Source organism: Staurois parvus, unplaced genomic scaffold (genome assembly GCF_062004578.1).
Source record: "Staurois parvus isolate SC_StPar_1 unplaced genomic scaffold, SC_StPar_1.0 ptg000520l, whole genome shotgun sequence".
Classification (NCBI taxonomy): Eukaryota; Metazoa; Chordata; class Amphibia; order Anura; family Ranidae; genus Staurois; species Staurois parvus.
Window position 1 is genome coordinate 2397454 of NW_028318316.1, and position 21443 is coordinate 2418896.

Consider the following 21443-nt stretch of genomic DNA (forward strand, 5'->3'; position numbering starts at 1 on the left):
TCATATGAGACCAAAGTAGAACTTTTTGGTCTAAACTTCACTCGCCGTGTTTGGAGGAAAAAAGAAGGATGAGTTGCATCCCAAGAACACTATCCCTACTGTGAAGCATGGGGGTGGTAACATCATGCTTTGGGGGTGCTTTTCTGCAAAGGGGACAGGACGACTGCACTGTATTAAGGAGAGGATGAATGGGACCATCTATTGTGAGATTTTGAGCAACAACCTCCTTCTCTCAGTCAGAGCATTGAAGATGGGTCGTGGCTGGGTCTTCCAACATGACAACGACCCAAAGTACACAGCCAGGATAACCAAGGAGTGGCTCCGTAAGAAGCATATCAAGGTTCTGGAGTGGCCTAGCCAGTCTCCAGACCTAAATCCAATAGAACATCTATGGAGGGAGCTGAAACTCTGTGTTGCTCAGCGACAGCCGCGAAACCTGACAGATCTAGACGAGATCTGTGTGGAGGAGTGGGCCAAAATCCCTGTTGCAGTGTGTCCAAACCTGGTCAAGAACTACAGGAAACGTTTGACCTCTGTAATTGCAAACAAATGCTTCTGTACCAAATATTAACACTGATTTTCTCAGGTGTTCAAATACTTATGTTCAGCAGTGCAAGACAAATAAATAATTTAAAAATCATACAATGTGATTTCCTGAATTTTTTTTGTAAATTCTGTCTCTCAGAGTGGGAATGCACCTACAATGTGAATTTCAGACCCCTTCATGATTTCTAAGTGGGAGAACTTGCAAAATCGCAGGGTGTTCAAATACTTCTGTTCCTCACTGTATATTACAATGCATCGCCGTTCCTCAACGTGTTTCATCACACTGACACCATCAGGAAGCCCCTGTGTAAAAATCTGTAGTTCCTCTTTAGTAAACACAACATCTATTAAATTAAAAATGTCAGTTTCTAAACGTCCCATTTTCTTTTTCATATATACATCCCCACATCCTCTCCTCCTTTGGGTTCTCTCTCATGGTATCTAGATGGGGAGTTGGGGGATCCTGTATGGACCAATCCTCCATTCCCTCTGTGGATTGTAATTGTAGTGGGTGGCCCTCATGGGTCTGGTAGGGAAATAATTTCTGCTGTTGTAAGATTGTTCACAATTTTCCAGAGTTCTATCCCCCAAATGGGCAAACCTGTCTGCGGTGGGTACCCCATATTTAGGTGTGTATGGTACTTAATTTCCCTGATTGTATGTTCTGAGTCCCTGTGGTCCATCTATAGGTTTCTGTGGGCCCATGTTCCCAATATTCATCCTCCCGTCCACTCAGTGTCTGGCGTCCCCTATTTTGGTTCAAATTCCCATTTGGCCCTAATTTGCTGCGTTACTACCTCTCTTTCTATAGATGATTCTTTTGATGGTGTATCCTGCACATCTTGCCACTTATACACTTCTGATTCCTTATAATCTTTTACTTCCTCATGACATCAATGTGACAAAAACATTGAGGCAGGACTTTCGATCACGTCATTTCCAGTCTGTGGAATGCACGCTGGCTCCAGGACGTGGTGGAGTGTCGGTGCATGGTAATACACATAAATGCAGGCTGTACTGTTGTCGATCTTATGGCACTTATACTGTAAATGTAAGGGCTCATCTGTTTGATTTATTGCTTTGTTTTAATAAAACTACTGCACTACCAAACACTTTTCATTCCTTTGGTCCATACAATTATGAGGGGAGGATACAGTTCGGTCCATATATATTTGGGCACAGGCACAATTTTCATACTTTTGGCTCAGTGTGCCACCAGAATAAATTAAAATGAAAAAATCCAAATGAATTTGAAGTGCAGCCTTTCAGCTTTAATTCAAGGGGTTGAACATAAATATCAAGTGCAAATTTTAGGAACTGCAACCATTTGTATACACAGTCCCTCCATTTTCAGGGGCTCAAATGTAATTGGACAAAATGAATATGATCATACATAAAATGTTCATTTTTAATTTTTGTTGAGAATCCTTTACTGGCAGTGATTGTCTGAAGTCTGGAACCCATGGACATTACCAAAGACTGGGTTTCCTCCTTTCTAATGCTTTGCCAGGCTCTAACTGCAGCTGTCTTCAGTTGTTCTTTGTTTGTGGTTCTTCCTGCCTTTAGTTTTGCCTTCAGCAAGTGAAATGAATGCTCAATTGGGTTGAGATTAGGTGATTGACTCAGCCGTTGCAGAATATTCCACTTTTTTTTCCTTCAAAAGCTCCTGGGTTGCTTTTGCAGTGTGTTTTGGATCATTGTCCATCTGTACTGTGAAGCGCCTTCCAATCAACTTTGCTGCATTTGGCTGAATATGGGCTGACAGTATATCTCTAAACATTGCAGAATTCATCCAGCTGCTTCTGTCTTCTGCCACATCATCAATAAACACCAATGACCCAATGCCACTGGAAGCCATGCATGCCCATGCCATCACACTGCCTCCACCATGTTTCACAAATGACGTTGTGTGCTTTAGATCATGAGCTGTTCCAAGCCTCCTCCACACTTTTACATTCTGGTACAGATTAAATCTTAGTTTCATCCATCCAAAGAATGCTTTCCCTGAACTGGTCTGGCTTTTTTTTTAGATGTTTTTTGGCAAAGTCTAATCTGGCTTTTCTATTCTTCACACTTATAAATGGTTTGCACCTTGTATTTGCTCTCATGAAGTCTTCTCTTGGTTGTAGACTTTGACAATGATACGTCCAACTTCTGGAGGGTGTCTTTCACTTGTCTGGATGATGCAAATGGGTTTTTCTTTACCATAGAGATCATCCACCACAGTTTTCTTCCAAAGACGTCCATGCCTTTTTATGTTGCTGAGCTCACCAGTGTGTTCTTTCCTCAGAATGTACCAAACTGTTGATTTGGCCACTCCTAATGTTGCGGCCATCTCTGATGGATTTGTTTCATTTTTTGAAGCCTTGCAATAGCCTGTTTGACTTGCATGGACATTTCCTTTGAACCCATGATATAGGTTCACACCAATAGATTCCAAATGCAAATACCACACTTAGAATCAACTCCAGACTTTTTACTTGCTTAATTGATGAAGAAATAAAGGAGTAGCCCACACCTGGTCATGACCATGAGACAGCTTCAGATTCAATTGTCCAATTACTTTTGGTCCCTTGAAAAAGGGGAGATGGGTACTTTTAAGAGCTGTAATTCTAAACCTTTCCTCCAATTTGGATGTACATACCATCAAATTGACCCTGAGTGTGTGCACTTTCAACCCATATCCATTATAGAACTATAGCTTGAATATGTTTTGGTAAATACCAAAAAAAAAAAAATTTAAACTGTGCCTGTGTCCCAATATATATGGGCCTAACTGTATCTCTATGATGGAAACACCATGAACACAAGTCAACAGAAGATGAGCTGCTTCTGATTCATCAAAACCCAATGGAGTGGAATACAAGTTAAGTGCTTGTTGACCACTTTTAAAGAAAGGGATCACACTTTCTGGTGAGTGTTTAGTGTTTCACTATTCACTGGGTGCATTCACATTTACTTTAAAGTGGGAAGAGAAGACCCCTGGTGGATTCTTCCTTAAGAACTTTATGATCGGAACACACTAAGTGACTTTCTATGCATCTTTTGGACTTGGTGTCACAATATAGATGTTTTAATTCACAAGCTGAGCACAATATGTTAAGTGAAAAGTTGTGTGGATATATTAGGGACATATAGTGTTGCTCACGATCAAGGTTTACATCACAGTGTCAATTATATTCTTTTTTGTTTTATGTTAACACATAGTACACATTTGCGCCCCTGTTTCATTTTTTATATAATTTTTACTAGTGTTAATACACTGTATACGGTGGCAGCTGTTTTTTCTTGGTGCACAGGTTAATATATAATGGGTCCAAAGAAGCTTATTCACTTCAATGTCTGTTTTCCTTAATCCCCTTCTTAGCCTCTCCAATGTGTCCCCAGAAGAAAGAATGTAGTAACTTGCAAACTCTTAACAAACCTAAGTGGTTATACAAGCACGGTGTTATGCACGCACGTAAGCGCATTAGTTGAGAGTGCATGGAAGTTAGTGCAGTATATGAATTTCGATTTTATTGGAACACACTGGAGAGGTTAAGAAGAGGATTAAAAGAAAAGTATGGGTTAACCGGAAAAAAAAAATTGTATACTCACCTAGGTGGGTGCAGCATTGGTCCCATGCTGTGCGCCGCAGGCTCCAAGACTGAGAATTTAATGATCAAAGACCACTGATTGCTCAGTTATCAGTGTTACCTTAGCAGAAAGCTGGTAATTCTCACTGGAGCACTGAGCTGTGGAGGGGCCAGGAGCGGCTGGGCTCAGCCTTACAGAGGGATATGATCTGTTCATATTTCATATATGAGGTTTACAACCACTTTAAGCCAGTCTTGTTCAATCAGTTCTCATGTTTTGTTGGTCCATCATATAATCTTTTTTCAAAATCACAAATACAATCAATCATTTTAAAATAATGTTACAACAGTGAATGCATTAGACAGCAATTTTCTTTTAGAAAAACAGAAAAAAAAAACAAAAAAAACATACCGATCTACAGACCGACCAGGCCCAACACCAAGCTCTGGCCTGGCACTAGGTAGCAGATAAGACAGTCTGTCCATTATAGAAGAGGCTACGGGCAGTGCAGCAATGTTTTGATTTATTTTCTTCAGCTCATTCACAATGGCACCAGTCACAGACTTTAACACATGATGAGGAAGATGAAATGTGACAGTCGCCCACTGCATGAAAGGCAAAAAAATTAAGGACAAGTTTAATAATAAAGGGGAGTAAGGCAGTAAACTGGCTGTATTACACATGGAATATGCATAATGCTAAACAAGAGGTAACAGATTACACTTGTAAAAAAGCAAAGTATAAACAAATGTTGAAAGTAATTTCCAGACATTAAGGCAATGCCATTCATACAGCAATTTTCAATTTCATCAAGTTTTAAGATTCTCAGCACAAACCACTAAATGGATCTAAATATCCTACCATCTAAAGTTACTACTGTACACATTAAACCATTAAAACTCAGTGTGGTAAGTTGACTTCACCAGTTTCAGAGTTTTCTTTTTTTTTTTAATTGCTGGACAAGGATTTAAATTAGCTGAAAAAATGTGCACAGCCAGCATGAAAATGGAAATTACATGCAAAATGTGCTTGTACAGGCACAGACTGATAGGCAGGCTACTACCACAGATCGAAAGAGCGGACCGGGACCTTTCCGTGAGTACCTCACATGTGTGCTGGGAGCGCGCAGGGGGGCGCGCTCTCAGCGCATATGTTTTTTATTACATGAACGCAAATGTGCGGCCACTCAGCGTCTAGGCCCAGACGCCAGGAGGCCGCACATTTGCGTGCGGCCGACGTGAAGGGGTTAATGCATGTTTTTTGTATACTCCACCGTGCTCAAGTCACACTAGTGGTGACCGGCATTTTTTTTGCTCTATAAAAGACCATTCACTGCTAGGACACATGATACAAACGGTTTTCTGTGTGTCCTATTCGAACAGTCCAGCTCTACAGTGATCTGCGATAAAATGCAGACATGTTGTGTTTTATTGCAGCACAATGGACAGGATTGCATGTGGAAGTAGAGAATGGCAACTTTTGTTAATTTCAAATACAGTGTTGCATGACCGCGCAATTGTCATTCAAAGTTCAACAGCGCTGAAAGCTGAAAATTGGCCTCGGCAGGAAGGGGATATAAGTGTCCTGTAGGCTAGTGGTTAAACTAATACTTTGTTGAAGCACCTTTTTATTTTATTACAGCACTCTGTCTTTTGGTTATGAGTCTATCAGCATGGCACATCTTGACTTGGCAATATTTGTCCACTCTTCCTTGCAAAAACACTCCAAATCTGTCAGATTGTGAGTACATCTCCTGTGCACAGCCCTCTTCAGATAACCCCACAGATTTTCAATTGGATTCAGGCCTAGGCGCTGGCTGGGCCATTCCAAAACTTTAATCGTCTTCTGGTGAAGCTATTCCTTTGTTGATTTGGATGTATGCTTTGGGCCGTTGTCATGCTGAAAGATGAAGTTCCTCTTCATGTTCAGCTTTCTAGCGGAAGCCTGAACATTTTGAGCCAATATTGACTGGTATTTGGAACTGTTCATAATTCCCTCTACCTTGACTAAGGCCCCAGTTCCAGCTGAAGAAAAAAAAAACCCAAAGCATGATGCTGCCACCAACATGCTTCACTGTGGGTATGGTGTTCTGTTGGTGATGTTTTTGCGCCAAACATATCTTTTTGAATTATGGCGAAAGAGTTCAACCTTGGTTTATTCAGACCAGAACACATTTTCCCACATACTTTTGGGAGACTTCACATGTGTTTTTGCAAAATTTAGCAGGACTTGGATGTTTATCTTCTTAAGAAAAGGCTTCCATCTTGACATTCTACCCCATAGTCCAAACATATGAAAAATACAGGAGATTGTGGTCACATGTACCACACAGCCAGTACTTTCCAGGTATTCCTGCAGCTCCTTTAATGTTGCTGTAGGCCTCTTGGCAGCCTCCCAGACCAGTTTTCTTCTCGGCTTTTCATCAATGTTGGAGGGACGTCCAGTTCTTGGCAATGTCTCTGTTGTGCCATATTTTCTCCACTTGATGACTGTCTTCACTGTGTTCCATAGTATATCTAATGCCCTGGAAATTCTTTTGTACCCTTCTCCCGAATTATACCTTTTAACAAATGAGTTCCCTCTGATGCTTTGGAAGCTCTTGGCAGATCATGGCTTTTGCTGTAGGATGTGACTAAGAAAATGTCAGGAAAGATCTACTATAACAGCTGAACTTTATTTGGAGTTAATCAGAGGCACTTTAAATGATGGCAGATTTGTACTGACTCCTACTTAACATGACTGAATGTGCTTGCTTAATTTTGAACACAGCTACATCCCCAGTTGTAAGAGGGTGTGCACACGTATGCAACCACATTGTTTTAGTTTTTTATGTTTACTTCCCCCCTAAAAGATTTCAGTTTGTTTTGCAATTGAGTTATACAGATTATAGATCACATTAAAAGGTGGAAAAAGTTCTTAAATTATTTATCTTTGTCTCTTTTTACATCACAGAAAGCTGAAATTTTAACAGGGGTGTGTAGACTTTTCATATCCACTGTATTCATTTGGGGTGCGCTCTTAATTTGCCTTTAACGCACGTTAAACATGATGTAAACTCAACAACTTTTGTTTAAGAGTCAGTATTTTGAGCAAGTGTGAACAAGGCCTAAGTGCAATGTGACAAGCTGAAATAAAAGTAGATCAGTTAATAGCACCAGTATTGGCACAGAGATCTAACCATATGGGGCAGCAGAGTAAACGTTTACTAGAAAATAAACTTGGAAAGCAATTTTCTACATGCAAGCATGTGTTAACACTACTATAGCATGAATAAAATAGAAATTTCAATTCACCTGTAAAATCCATTTCCTGGACACAGGGCACTAAGTTACAAGCGTTATGTCGCTACAGGACACTGGCAAAAGAAGACTGCAGGGAAACCCCCTACACAACCCCCTCCCACTTCAAGTTAGCCTTAGTTTTATAGCATGCAATAGGGAGATCATAGAAATGGAGGATAGGCATCTGCGTACTGTACTCCAAGAGAAGGATATTACTGGCAAGTCAAAAATCCTATTTTCCTCTTCATACAGAACAGGTTCTCTTATCATTATGACGGGATGTCCAAATGCAATCCAACTAAGTGGTGGGAAATTCTGCACACATCACTAACAGGCCCAAAAAAAAAAACAAAAAAACCTTAAACTGGCATCAGAGGTGGTCTAAACATCCACCTAATAAAACAAATGTGTGAAGATACCTTGTTGCAGCCTTGCAAATCTGAGAAACAGATGCCCGATGATGAAAAGCCTATGAAACACTAACAGATCTGGTAGACTGTACCTTAACAGGGAAGGGAGGAAGGCACTGTTTTTATGTTTTTTTTTAATCTGTTCCAGTGCATATTGCCCCTTTTTTTTTGCTAAAGTTTACTGGGTTTTAGTTTTTAGGAGCCGGAACCCGCTGGCATCTTAACCAGTGACTCATCCCAGCTAAGTCATCAGTTTCTAAGGAGTCGGCGCCTGCCAGCATCCCAGCGATGACAGCAGAGTGTAAACAAGAGTCAGCATAAAAAATGAGGAAACATGCACCCCTTCCCAATTTCTCCCCCCTCCCCCCCACCACCAAATCCATACTAGGCCCATGGCAAAAAAAAAAAAAAATTGCATGGGGCCCCCCAAAAAATTCATACCAGACTTATTCCTTTTTTTTATGCAAGCTAGAAAACGCACTGGACTGCAGGTGGTATTAATTGGCCCTTACAAAGGCTTAGGCATGCTCCTCCAAATTATACCTTCTTACTGGTATTGAAGATGCTAATCGCAATCATATGGGGTAAACAATGGGACATGCCTACTCACCAACACATTCCCAGATTTTATCACTTTAAAACACTACTAGCAGAGAAATACTTGCCGATTCCTGCCAGAAAACCAGTGAACAACTTTCTGTAGTGCGCAAATAATGCTGCTACTGCTGCACTTAAAATTCATTTATCAGTCCAACTTCTCAACTTATTTCCTGTTGGGCTAAACACATTCACCTTTTGTTATGGAGTTTAGGAGGCTGGTTTGATCAGTAATACAGCAGGAAAGAACTACAGCAGGACTGATAACACAGCTTGAGATTTCTGTGCAACGTAGGAATCTACACACAGCAAATTAGGAGCAGGCTGGACCATAAAGTATTTTTCAGTACATGCAGCCCACAGACAAAAAGTTGCACAATATAGACTTTATTGCTCAGACATACAGTACCTTGAAAAATTATACAAACCTCTTTTTCCACATTTCGTCGTTTTACAACCAAAAACGTAAATGTATTTTTTGGGGATTTTATGTGATAGACCAACACAAAGTGGCACATAAAATTGTAGAGTGGAAGGAAAACGAAAAATATATTTGTAAAAAAAAATTTGAAAACCAAACATCTGAAAAGTGTGGCATGCATTTGTATTCAGCCCCCGTGAGTTAATACTTTGTAAAACCACCTTTTGCTGCAATTACAGCTGTAAGTCTTTTTTGGTATGTCTTTACCAGCTTTGCACATCTAGAATGACATTTTTGCCCATTCTTTGCAAAATAGCTCAAGCTCCGTCGGCTTGGATGAAGAGCATCTGTGAACAGCAATTTTCAAGTCTTGCCACAAATTCTCAATTGGATTTAGGTCTGGACTTTGACTGGGCCATTCTAACACATGAATATGCTTTGATCTAAACCATTCCATTGTAGCTCTGGCTGTATGTTTGGGGTCGTTGTCCTGCTGGAGGGTGAACCTCCACCCCAGTCTCAAGTCTTTTGCAGACTCTAACGGGTTTTCTTCTAAGAGAGCCTAGTATTTGGCTCTATCCATTTTCCCCATCAACTCTGGCAAGCTTTCCTGTCCCTGCTGAAGAAAAGCATCCCCACAACATGATGCTGCCACCACTATGTTTTACGGTGGGGATGGTGTGTTCAGGGTGATGCCCAGTGTTAGTTTTCCGCCACACATAGCGTTTTACTTTTAGGCCAAAAAGTTCAATTTCGGTCTCATCTGACCAGAACACCTTCTTCCATGTTTGCTGTGTCCCCCACATGGATTCTCACAAACTGCAAACAGGACTTATGGCTTTCTTTCAGTGATGGCTTTCTTCTTGCCACTCTTCCATAAAGGCCAGATTTGTGGAGTGCACGACTAATAGTTGTCCTGTGGACAGATTCTCTCACCTGATCTGTGGATCTCTGCAGCTCCTCCAGAGTTACCATGGGCCTCTTGGCTGTTTCTCTGATCAATGCCCTCCTTGCCCGGCCTGTCAGTTTAGGTGGACAGCCATGTCTTAGTAGGTTTGCAGTCGCGCCATGTGCTTTCCATTTTCGGATGATGAATTGAACAGTGCTCTGTGAGATGTTCAAAGCGTGGGATATTTTTTTTTTTTTTTATAACCCCGCTTTAAATGTATCCACAACTTTATCCCTGACCTGTCTGGTGTGTCCCTTGGCCTTCATGATGCTGTGTGTTCACTAATGTTCTCTAACAGCCCTCTGAGAGCTTCATAGAACAGCTGTATTCATACTTAGATTAAATTACACGCAGGTGAACTCTACTTACGAATTAGGTGACTTCGGAAGGCAATTGGTTCCACAAGATTTTAGTTAGGGGTATCAGAGTATAGGGGGCTGAATACTAATGCACACCACACTTTTCAGATATTTGTAAAAAAAATTTGAAAACAAATTTATCATTTTCCTTCTACTTCACAATTATGTGCCACTTTGTGTTGGTCTATCACATAAAATTCCATTAAAATACATTTACATTTTTGGTTGTAACATGGCAAAATGTGGAAAATTTCAAGGGGTTTGAATACTTTTTCAAGGCACTGTACACCTTATCAGCATTACAAAGAAAATGGCAGTATAACAGTACCATCAAGGTGCCTGTAATTCAAGAAAAAGATCAACTCAACACCTTTCATAAGGTCCAGGCTGTATTCCTTAATTCATGCACGTTTGATATGGGTGAAGACTGTTCCCACATAGACATTAACTCTTAAGTGATTACAAATCTGCTTACCAAATTTTATAAACAAAAAAAAATACATGAAAAAAATAACAGAAAAAACTGCCCATTTATGTTTTTCTTAAAATTTTTTCACAAAAAAAAAAAAAAAAAAAAAGGGAAAACCAAAATAAAAAGTTTTTTTTACCTTGGCAACCTTATGATTTGCTGCTGTCTCATGTGAGGTATTTTTGAAGCCATCTTTCAGCTGCATAATAAACAAATCATAGCCTTCTGCACTAGACACGTCAATTTTTTCCAAGCAAGCAGACAACAACTGCTGCACCTGCAATTCAAAAAAGTAATGCACCACAAATTATTACAAATAAAAGTGCAAAAAATTACCAGCAGAAAATACAACCAGCTGTGATTTAAAATACAACTGTACTTTTTCTTTTATGTGAGGGAAGACAACAGTGGGGGAAAATATATACTTGTTCTGAGTATAATAAAATATATATGCATGAACGATCAACTCCCTGCTGTAGCCTTTCACCTTTTAACTTGATACAATGTTACAGGCTGGCCACTGGGAAACAAGAAACCGAGGTAACCATTCCTCCTGTCAACCGCAGACTAAGGCTAGGTTATCACCTATAGGTGCTGCAGCATAATGCGGCAGTACCGCTGCGTGTCTACTAAGGGGCTGCAGGTTTCTGTGCATGTCGGGACTGCGTGCGATACTGCACATTCCCGACAAAAGCAATGTGAACCTAGCTTTATGACCTCTCAGCTTACCAAACTATAAAACGCTTCATACCATCTTCCTATATTCATGCTAAATACAATTTGTTAAATAAAAATCTACAGCCCCACTGTTCAGCCAGAGTTGTACTCAGAGAGTGTTCAGAAAAGGGGTTAAAAAAGTATTTACTAAGATTTCATACAAACAGTATGCAGAATGTATAATAGGGGGAGCTTTTAAACCCCAAAGCTTGGTAATTTTCATTCTACTTGAAGGGCTGCTCTCAAATGATACTGTACAGCTTTTTAGGATGATCAATACCAAGTAGTGCAGTAAACCTCTCATGCTTTTAGTTACATCAGCAGTTTTCACTTCCTCCCCCTCCGCATGGCAACAATATTCTCACAAGAGATAAGTAGGAGGACCCTCTGTCAGAGGGTTTTGCTTCTGATTCTCAACATCAGAAAAATGGAGAGATTGTCAGTATGATCTCTCAATTTTAGTCTGCACCAGTTCTTTATGAAGAGCTCTCCTCTGCTGCATCTATAAAATATTAACACTTCTACTTTTCATGTTTGATAATAGAGATTCCACCTTTGTTTTGCACATGTTGAACAGATTTTACCAAACTTCATTGCAGATTGTTACCTACTGTTGGACTGTGGAAATTAACTATATGAGTACCTGTGCCTTCTTACATCTGAATTGGAAGGGAATTCTGGCTAAATTAACATAATTGGATAATTTGTTTTAAGAAATAAAAGAGAGGGGAGAGAGGGGGAGAGAGAGAGGATGGGGGAGAGAGAGAGGAGGGGGAGAGAGAGAGAGAGAGGGGGAGAGAGAGAAGAGAGAGGGGGAGAGAGAGAAGAGGGAGGGGGAGAGAGAGAAGAGGGAGGGGGAGAGAGAGAAGAGGAGGGGGAGAGAGAGAAGAGGGAGGGAGAGAGGGGGGGAGAGAGAGGGGTGAGAGAGAGGGAGAGAGAGAGGAGGGAGAGAGAGAGAAGAGAGAGAGGAGGGGAGAGAGAGAAGAGAGAGAGGGGAGAGAGAAGAGAGAGAGAGGGGGGGGAGAGAGAGAAGAGAGAGAGGGGGGAGAGAAGAGAGAGAGAGAGGGGGAGAGAGAAGAGAGAGAGGAGGGGAGAGAGAGAAGAGAGAGAGGGGGAGAGAGAAGAGAGAGAGAGAGGGGGGGAGAGAGAGAAGAGAGAGAGGGGGGAGAGAGAAGAGAGAGAGAGAGGGGGGAGAGAGAAGAGAGAGAGAGAGGGGGGAGAGAGAGAAGAGAGAGAAGAGAGAGGGGGGGGAGAAGAGAGAGAGGGGGGGAGAGAGAGAGGGGGGAGAGAAGAGAGAGGGGGGGGAGAGAGAGAGAGGGGGAGAGAGAGAAGAGAGAGGGGGGAGAGAAGAGAGAGAGAGGGGGGAGAGAGAGAGAGAGAGAGGGGGGAGAGAGAAGAGAGAGAGGGGGGAGAGAGAAGAGAGAGAGGGGGGGGGCAAGAGAGAGGAGGGAGAGAGAAGAGTGAGGGGGGAGAGAGAAGAAGATGGAGGGGGGGCAGAAGAGAAGAGAGAGGGGGAGAGAGGAGATGAGATGAAGAGAGAGGGGGGGGAGAGAGAGAGAGAGGGGGGGGAGAGAAGAGAGAGGGGGGGGCGAGAGAGAAGAGAGAGGGGGGGGGGAGGGGGAGGGAGAGAGAGGGGGGAGAGAGAGAAGAGAGAGGGGGAGAGAGAGAGAGAGAGGGGGAGAGAGAGAGAGAGAGAGGGGGGAGAGAGAAGAGAGGGGGGGGAGAGAGAGAGAAGAGGGGGGGAGAGAGAGAAGAAGGAGAGGGGAGAGAGAGAGAGAGAGAGGGGGAGAGAGGAGAGAGAGAGAGGGGGAGAGAGGAGAGAAGAGAGGAGTGGGGAGAGAGAGAGAGAGGAAGGGGGGGAGGGGGAGAGGTGACGAGAGGGGGGAGAAGAGGAGGTGAGAGAGGGTGGGAGAGAGAGTGAGAGAGAGCGAGAAAGGGTCTTCTCATAACTGTCAGCACTGGGGACTGCATATGCTGACAGATCCCCTGCAAAGCTGAGGGGGGGGGGGGGGCGTGGGGGGAGCATACAGGAGCTGACCGTATGCAGGAGATGGATAGGGAAGGTGACTGGCGGCACATAGAGCATAGAGAGAAATGCACAGTCCTCTATGTGCCACCCGGCCCCCTCTCCAGCCGGCTCCATAGCTGACAGGTTCTCTGTCACCTCGCTGCTTAGCACACACACAAACGCCCGAGCACGCCCCCCTGGCCAAGCACAGCCCTTTGCAGAGACAGCACTGGTCCCTTCTGCCCTGTCGCCCAAGGCAGATGCCTTGTTTGCCTCGCAGCTGATACGCCCCTGCTTGTGAGTCCTCAGTTTTGCAGCAAGCAATGCAAAGTAACACAGCAAGAGGGGAGAGAGAGTAGCTTGTGTTTTTTTACTCCAAGATATGGAATTTACAGAAAACTCAAAATTCCTATGGTTTTTATGCTGCAAAATAAAAACATGGGCATGACCGTAATAGATCCGGAGACGTCCCCAAGCAATGAATAAGAAGGGTGGGCAACAACAATAAAGTGTACAGAACTATGCCAGCAGTCCCAACACCAGGGGTCAACAGGCCCTACTACAGAGTGTAACTGCAAGCACCCCAAGCCCAAAAGAAACATGCACAGAAGAATGGAGGAGCACCTGATAGAAGTCTGAAAAGATAACAGACCAGGAGGCGGCCTTAGGAAACACCTACTGATCTAGTAGAGGGAACACATATTAGTTCAAGGAGTCCCTTGCCCTTTAAGGTGTACGTTCTTGTGATTAGTGGTCTTATCCATCTAGCAATGGTGGATTTTGAAGCAGGATGTTCCTTGCAAGATCCTGAGTGAGTCAGTCTTCCTTACAAAAGCTGTAGCCATGAGGTAGACATAAGGCTCCAACCATATACAGGAAGTGAAGAGCAATCTCCTTTGGAGTGGAGCACAACGAAGGAAGGTCTTTGTCTTCATTGAGATTAAAGGCGGACACAACCTTAAGAAGAGAGGAGGATCTTGGGCGCAAGGCTACTACTACTGTCCTTGTGAAGAATGAGAAACAGCTCCTAATGAAAGCCACTAACCCAGACACATCTGCCAGATGTGACGGCCACCAAGATGGCTACCTTGCAGGAGAGATCATTCAAAAGGTGTTCCCTGATGGGCTCAAATAGTGGTTTCTGCAGGACATCGAGAAATCAGATTTAGGTCCCAAGGATGCACAGGGTGCTGTTAAGGTGGTTTGATCTGAAACACTTTGAAATAAAGGTCTTAAATGGATTAAAGGCAAAATTGTCCCTTAAGAGTACTTAAACCTTTTTATCTGAAGGTTCATCAGAAGTTCGCTGCCTTTGCTATAGAAACATGTACAAAGGGCTGGAAATGCTGTGCTTTGTACACAAATGTAGCAAAGATGTGGACCTAGCATGCATGCACAAGATTTTACATAGCAAGCAGGGAGGATTAGAGCGGCCAAGGCTTCACTTTCCCACAGCGAAGGTGGCCGCATGCATGTAAAGAGTGAGTAATAAAACAGCCAAATAAAAAATTGAAAATAATAGGGATTAATAACAAACTTGCTAAATGGCATAAACAGTCAGCGCGTGTTTGTGTGTGGCCTATGATGGAAATAACTACAGAGTCGTGACCCCTAAAACAGTTAAGACTTGGGCTTCTTCAGCCATGCCTGTAAACTCGGTGACTGAGAGAAAGGATGGAATAGGTGGCTCTGAGACAACAGGTCTGGCCTGTTTGTAAGGGGCCAAGAGTCATTTCCTAAAAGTCATGGTTTGTCTTTGTACTAGGTTCTTCTAGGTCAGTCTAGTGCAATGAGAGTCAACAGTTTCTTCTCTTGCTCTTGTAGCACCCTCCTCTAGTTAGTCTGCTAGCTAAATTTAGTTTTGGGCTCCACTGTAGTGAATGGAGCAGTGATTGATTGCAGCTACGCCCTGGAAGAAGGCATCCAGAAGATGGCTGGGGAGGTGATAAAAGAGCAGGCCTGAACAGACTGTTCTTTTCCCTCAAGGGAGGGATCCAGTTCTACTGGGGCTGCTGCCTCTGAAGGCAGCTTCAACAGGATAGGAAACTGCAGTCTGGGCCTCAGCAGCTGCTAGGCTGAGGGCCTGGGGATGATTGCCTGACTATTTCATTTGCTGGAGGGCATTGCACTGAAGTCCTGGTCTGGAGAAGGTTCTAGTTAATCTCCCTAACTTTGAATCTACCTGGGGATGCTGGGTGTCAGAGAGCTCCTGGGACACTGCGAGCAATGACCTTGCTGGGGACTTACAGTTGTGCAAGTCCCATAAGGAAACCAAGTGCCAGAAGTGGCTTCATGGACTGCTGAGGTAGGGTCCTAGATGTACTGGCCCATTCCCTGATAACTCCAGAAAGCTGCTACTTTAGGATTAGAGAAAAGTTTGTCCTCCCCTTGTTACTGATTGTTTTGGGAGTATCCTGTCACCTTAAACCCCCCCTCCTGTTAAAGTTCTTCAGCAATAAATACTAAAAATATATCCCCTAGACGGAGTCTGAATTGTTGGCATGTGTGAGACAACTTGTGTAACTGGCAGCCTCTGTACTACTGTGGGAGAACCTATCTAGTCTCAGCTGCCCCTTCGGAGGTGAGTGCTACATTATTTTGGGGAGCAGTTAAGGCAGAATTCACACAGGAAGGATAACGATTAGACTAAATGGTGTTGAAAAAATTATCAACGCATGCCAGTGCTAGGGGATCCTTGGGCTTGGCCACAGAGTAACTTGTTGAATCTGCAGGCCAGGATATTCATATCCTGAGTTCCCCAAACCCTATATCTCAAGTTGATGTAAGGGTGCAGGGCCCATTTCGCTTGGTCCAGGCAGTGAATACCGAGGTAATCGTCTTCCAAATGCCACTCCAGGGATGGGAACAAGAGAGATCAAAGAACAATGTTTTTCCATCTGAAATTATCAAGCTTGCTTCCTTCAAGGCTGTATGACTTCTCTAGTCCCCTTGGTAGTTTATGTAGGCCACAACTGGGGTGTTGTCTATTTGCACCCTGATCAAGTGTCTCTAAAAAAGGGGTGGGTGCAGTGTTGCAAAGCCTTTTCATTCTTCTGAACTCTAAGATGGCAATGACCAGCTTGACTTCTTCAAGTGACCATGTTCTCTGAACTGTGAGAGATTGCAAACACTCATCCCCAGCCTGAGAGATTGGTATCTGTTATCACCCTTCCAGTGATATGGAAGAAGCAACTTCACCGTCGCCAAGATTGGATTGGAATATCAAGTTAGGGAGTTCCTTGCTTAGCTGGATAGGGGCATAAGCAGCTTGAGAAGGGAGCATGTTTGTTTCATGCAAACAAAAACTTGCTTGGACTGTGTCTAAAATAAGGTCAAAGTATGCTGGATGAAGGGAAAGTTAGAGAACTGATTCTTGAAATTGTGTCCTGTGGACATTTGCAGATACCTGGAAAGGAGATAAGTCTTTCAGAAGGTGGTCATTTGAAAACCCTGTGACCTTAGTGCCCTGAGTTCTTAAAAAGACAAGAAGGAGCGCATGTACCTTTGTGAATAATCGAAGTAGAGGAGAGGCAAATTGGCAATGTGGCATACTGGAAAGGCTGATCTCCTACTGCAAAATTGCAGATGGTGCTGCTGAGGTAGTTAATGGAAAAATGTATATAAGCATCTTGGATGTTTATTAATGCCAGGTATTCCTCTTGTCTCAGAGAGGCAACAACTGATCTTGACTATTCCATATGAAACTTTGGAACTTAAACGTACTTTGTTGAGGGATTTTAAAATGCAGGATAGGGTGAATACCCCCATTGGGTTTTGGTACTGTGAACATGTTTGCGTAAAATCCTTTGAACCTGTTCTCCAGAGGTACTGGAAAGACTACTATCTGAGAGAGTAGATGATTAAGGGTGTTTTTTCAAAACCTTCTCAAGGTCAGTCACATTTGCAGAAGAAAGAGGAGAGGGGCAGAGTTTGGAACTCCATTTTGTACCCTTATTAAATCACTGACTGAACCACAGGTCTGGGAGTTCTGTGATCCTGAGATGGTTAAACAGTAAAAGATGTCCCCCCTACTCTTAGGGTGAGGGTGCGCCTTCATTGGGAAAAGTACTTAGGGGTAGATTTGGTGAAAATCTTTCCAAATTGACCCAATCAGCATAGGTTGCCCATTCTATTTGTTCATGAACAGGGAATGTCCTTTTACACTTAGCAGGTGTCTTCCATGTCAAGGGGCTTGATGAGATTAGGTCCTTCCCCAGCCATGCAGGCTTGGGAAAGCAACGCTTTAAACGTCGCTTCCAGGTCTGCGAGATGCAGAAGTGGAGGGCGGACTCATGTCCACCCAGCTCCCTTCCACCCACCCGGTGGCACACGCCATGCTGGAGCCAGGCATGTGGAGATATGTCTCATACTTGCTGTAATGGTCAGAGAAACAGAGTGACCCTGTCTTACCTGTCAATGCCACTGGTCCCAAGATCAAGGCCTCACTCATCAAGGTTAGTATACTCCTGGAGGGGTCTGCAAGGTGTGGGATACATAGGAATGGACCGCAGCTCTTGACCTGTACAGCACCCTGTAGCTAACTACACATTTTGCACCAAGTGCCAAGAACACCACAAATGCAGGATCCAATGCCAAAACATTATAGGCTGTTCCCAAGTTGTTGGGTTCAGGTAAGGCTTCCGAAAGGTTTCACCGATCCATATACACTGCTTCTTTTGTGTTATTATTGGACAGTGAAGAGTAGACTGAAAAATTGATTGGAGAATCCAAAGTAGAATAACCTAGTTAAGCCAAGTGTGAATTCTCCATAAGGTGAGGAGGTATAACACCTTAGAATACTAGCAAAAAAACCTGGGGACTCACAGAGTGAGTAAGGATTATTGTGGGGTGGGGGTGATGCAACCGCAGATCAAAGAGGAAAAGATGACAGCTTCCATGGCTGAAAAAAAATAGGAAGGTTGAGTTGGGTCCTCTTTTTTTTCCGGCTTTTCCCTCTGTTTTCACCAGGAGGAGGGGAGTGTTAGATGCAAGAGCAGATTTAAATACACTAACAATTTGAAGCTGAACTCAAGATAATACTTTATAAGCAGTTACAGTAACGTTTTTGCCTTTTCGGATAAAGGTTTAACATAAATAAAATTGATACTGTAAGCATCCCTGCCAGAGTTAAATGGTTTGTTTCTACAAAAAGATTTTGATCTTTTGGTGGATAAAACAGACTTATGGGCCAGATCACCAGGCAAAAAAGATGGAAAGCCTAAAAAAAGAAAAAATACAGCCATCACATCTAAGAATTTGTAAACTGCAATATAATAAAATTTTTGCTTTTGCGTTTAATACTGCTTTAAGGAAGCCAAGTAGGCATGAAGTTGGGGGGAACCAAGTCTCAGATGCTTCAAGCATAGTTTACTGTCTTTATAGATAAAAAAAAAAAAAAAAACTGACATAACATCCCCTGCAGTCAAAGCTGGCCAGATACACACCTCTCCCCACTCTAGCGGTCATCATGCACCCAACTAACTAAATGAATGGAAAAACACACACACGAGGAGGATGATGAAAACATTATCTTGCTGGAGCTGAGGCTGTTGGCAGTGCCTCTCTTCTCTGCGCTCTTCAAACCCTAAAATGACTCCAAAGACAGTTTATGAAACCTTACATTTTTGCATACATAGCCTGTAGGACCCCTGCAAAAGGTCCCAAAATAAGTTTTGTGCTGTATTTACATTAAAAAAAATATATATTATAGTTGAAGTGCCTATTTAAAACAAAAAAAAAAAAACCACAATAAGCACTTACCTCTGTAACTGGTAATTCAAGTTGGACAACATCATCTGGTTTACAGACTGGAGTTTGAAGCGCTGTGTCTAGTAATAAAATACCATTTAGATCTTTCCGACAGCCCACAGCATAATCATCCACAAATATAACTTTATCTACAGTTGGGAAATATTGGCATTTCAACCGTCCACCAGGCTTTGCTATATATGAGGAAAAAAAAAACAAACAAAGCAAAAGTAAGCCACAAAATTGCACACTCAAGTCTTGCTCTGTAATTAATAAAACAACCCTGGCAGTAGCTACAAATGTGTTTATGAAACATAAGTACTTAAGTGGTAGTAAACCTCAGACATGAAATCTATACAAAGCATATCCCTCTATAGGGTGTACTTGTCTCAATGAGCACCAAGTGTCATTTATCTCTGCTGCCTCCTCTGCTATCTGCAGGAGTCACTTCTGACAAAAGGTAGGAAGGTAACAGGGGAAAGAGCTCAAGCACACAGCCCGTGATTGACAGCCTCAGCTCTGGTAACTGTCTGAAGGCTCAGACAAGCTGTATAAATGGTAGACTTTGAACTGATGTAAAGTAGAGAGGTCTGAGGATAACTAGGTATAACCTATGTAGGAAGATTTGTTTGATCTCTTTATTACCTGGATATATATGTAAGGGTTTACAACCAAATTAAATCTAAAAATATTAAAAACAAAATGTCACCCAGTAAAAAATATTAAAACAATAGTTTTAGTCACCAGTTTTTTTGCTTGTTTTTTTTTTCAAATGACTACCTTGTGTTTTTTTTTTTTTTAAATTACAACCTTGTTTAGAGGATAAGTTCACCTTTTGACCAAAAATAATAAATGCACTTTTTTTGCAAGTAAAAAAAATCTGCATTACTTTTGGTTGGAGGAACCTGTAAAACATTGCACCATCGATCATCAGATCGCTGGTGCCATGCAGGTCTTTGCAGATCTGTCAGTATATCTGCTTGTCCATATGGGATGTACGGGCAAGCAGATATACTGACAGGAAGATTACCTGAAATACCACGGTGCTCCACAGTGCCGTGGTAGTTCATTAAGACCTACAAGCCGACAGCCGTGAATGTGAATGAATGACACAGCCGTGTGGGCGGAGCCCCACACAGCCATACTGTCTTTAAAAAGTGACAGCAAGTACAGGGAACTTCTCCCTGTACTGCTGTCATGGGGGGGAAATCAGGTAGAGGTTGCAGAATGATACATATTCCACCCTAAAAATGGGTACAACATATAACATGTTCCCAAAGGTGAACTTAGCATTTAAAAGACAGTATTGGTGTCCTTTTTCAATGAAGTTTTAGATCTATTTTAGAGGTCATTTGAGAGGCAGCAAGGAGGTAATATGTTACCTCCTCACCACCTGCTTTACTGCTTTAACCCTGAAAATGTTGATCCACTGCACCACAACAGTGTGCATCGTAGGTAGTTTGAGGTGCAGCCCCATAGGTCATTTTCAGCGTGGGTACCACCTGCTGAATGTGATGTGCCATTTGATTTTTGCCACCACATGGATAAAGCCCCTAGCAGCTGCACTTCTGTTTAGGTGGGCGGCCAGGGAGTTGTTAAAACCACGGCTCAACCTCCTATTTGTACCACTGCCCTCAAAATTCTGGCTCACAGCAACTGCGTGCACTGCACTGGGATGCACGGCAGTTGCGGTGTGGTACATTTGCTTGAATGAGTAATGTTAGAAGGAAACATGACAGGGGTGGATAGTTCTCAGACTAGGAGAACTTGTCTTGAAAAAAGAAAATACAATTTACACTGTCGGTATTAGCTTGTTAGTAACACAATGGGAAAAAAAAAAAAAAGGAGGGGTCGTTTACACTAGCATTGCCCACTGAAGAGCAATCTGTGGCAGATCACTTTTCAGAGGATATTTGGGCAATACGGCCTGCGACAGAGACAGAGAGCAGGGGTAATTCTGCCACACTGCACATAAACACTCCATCTTCTGTCTTTGCATTTTTACGGTGAGCATTCACAGCTCTTCCATTCTTGACCATAAGGGCATCCCAAAGCAGTGCTGAAATGAGGGGTGGGAAAACCAAAAGACTGGAGCAAGCAGGCAGACATGCCAACCACCCACACAAGCCCCCCCCCCCCCCCTCCCCCAGAGGGAACAAGGAACCCTAAACAGCAGCCTACAAAACCTTGCGGACAAACAAGAATCTGAAGACGTGGACGCATCAATTTAGTAAACTTTGGTAAGAGTTTGCACAGACAATCAGGTAGTCACCTTATCAACCGGAGGCTCAGACACCTGATGTTGAAACACCAAAGAGGCCTCATAACTCTGGAGGAGCGTGCCATGAAAAAAGTATAATCC

The 21443-nt window shown here is 42.8% G+C and overlaps 1 protein-coding gene across 6 annotated transcripts in view; it reads right to left on the bottom strand.

Moving 5' to 3' along the window:
• The window catches only part of BIRC6 (baculoviral IAP repeat containing 6), a 407575-nt gene that overhangs the window by 348044 nt on the left and 38088 nt on the right, over positions 1–21443 (bottom strand). For all 6 annotated transcript variants that reach the window (XM_089690190.1, XM_089690188.1, XM_089690192.1 and 3 more), the window contains exons 2-4: positions 19094–19275; positions 10748–10885; positions 4534–4727 (exon numbers count right to left, since the gene is read on the bottom strand). In XM_089690190.1, the coding sequence (XP_089546316.1) occupies positions 4534–4727; positions 10748–10885; positions 19094–19275 (514 nt within the window). The remainder of the gene's footprint in view (positions 1–4533; positions 4728–10747; positions 10886–19093; positions 19276–21443) is intronic.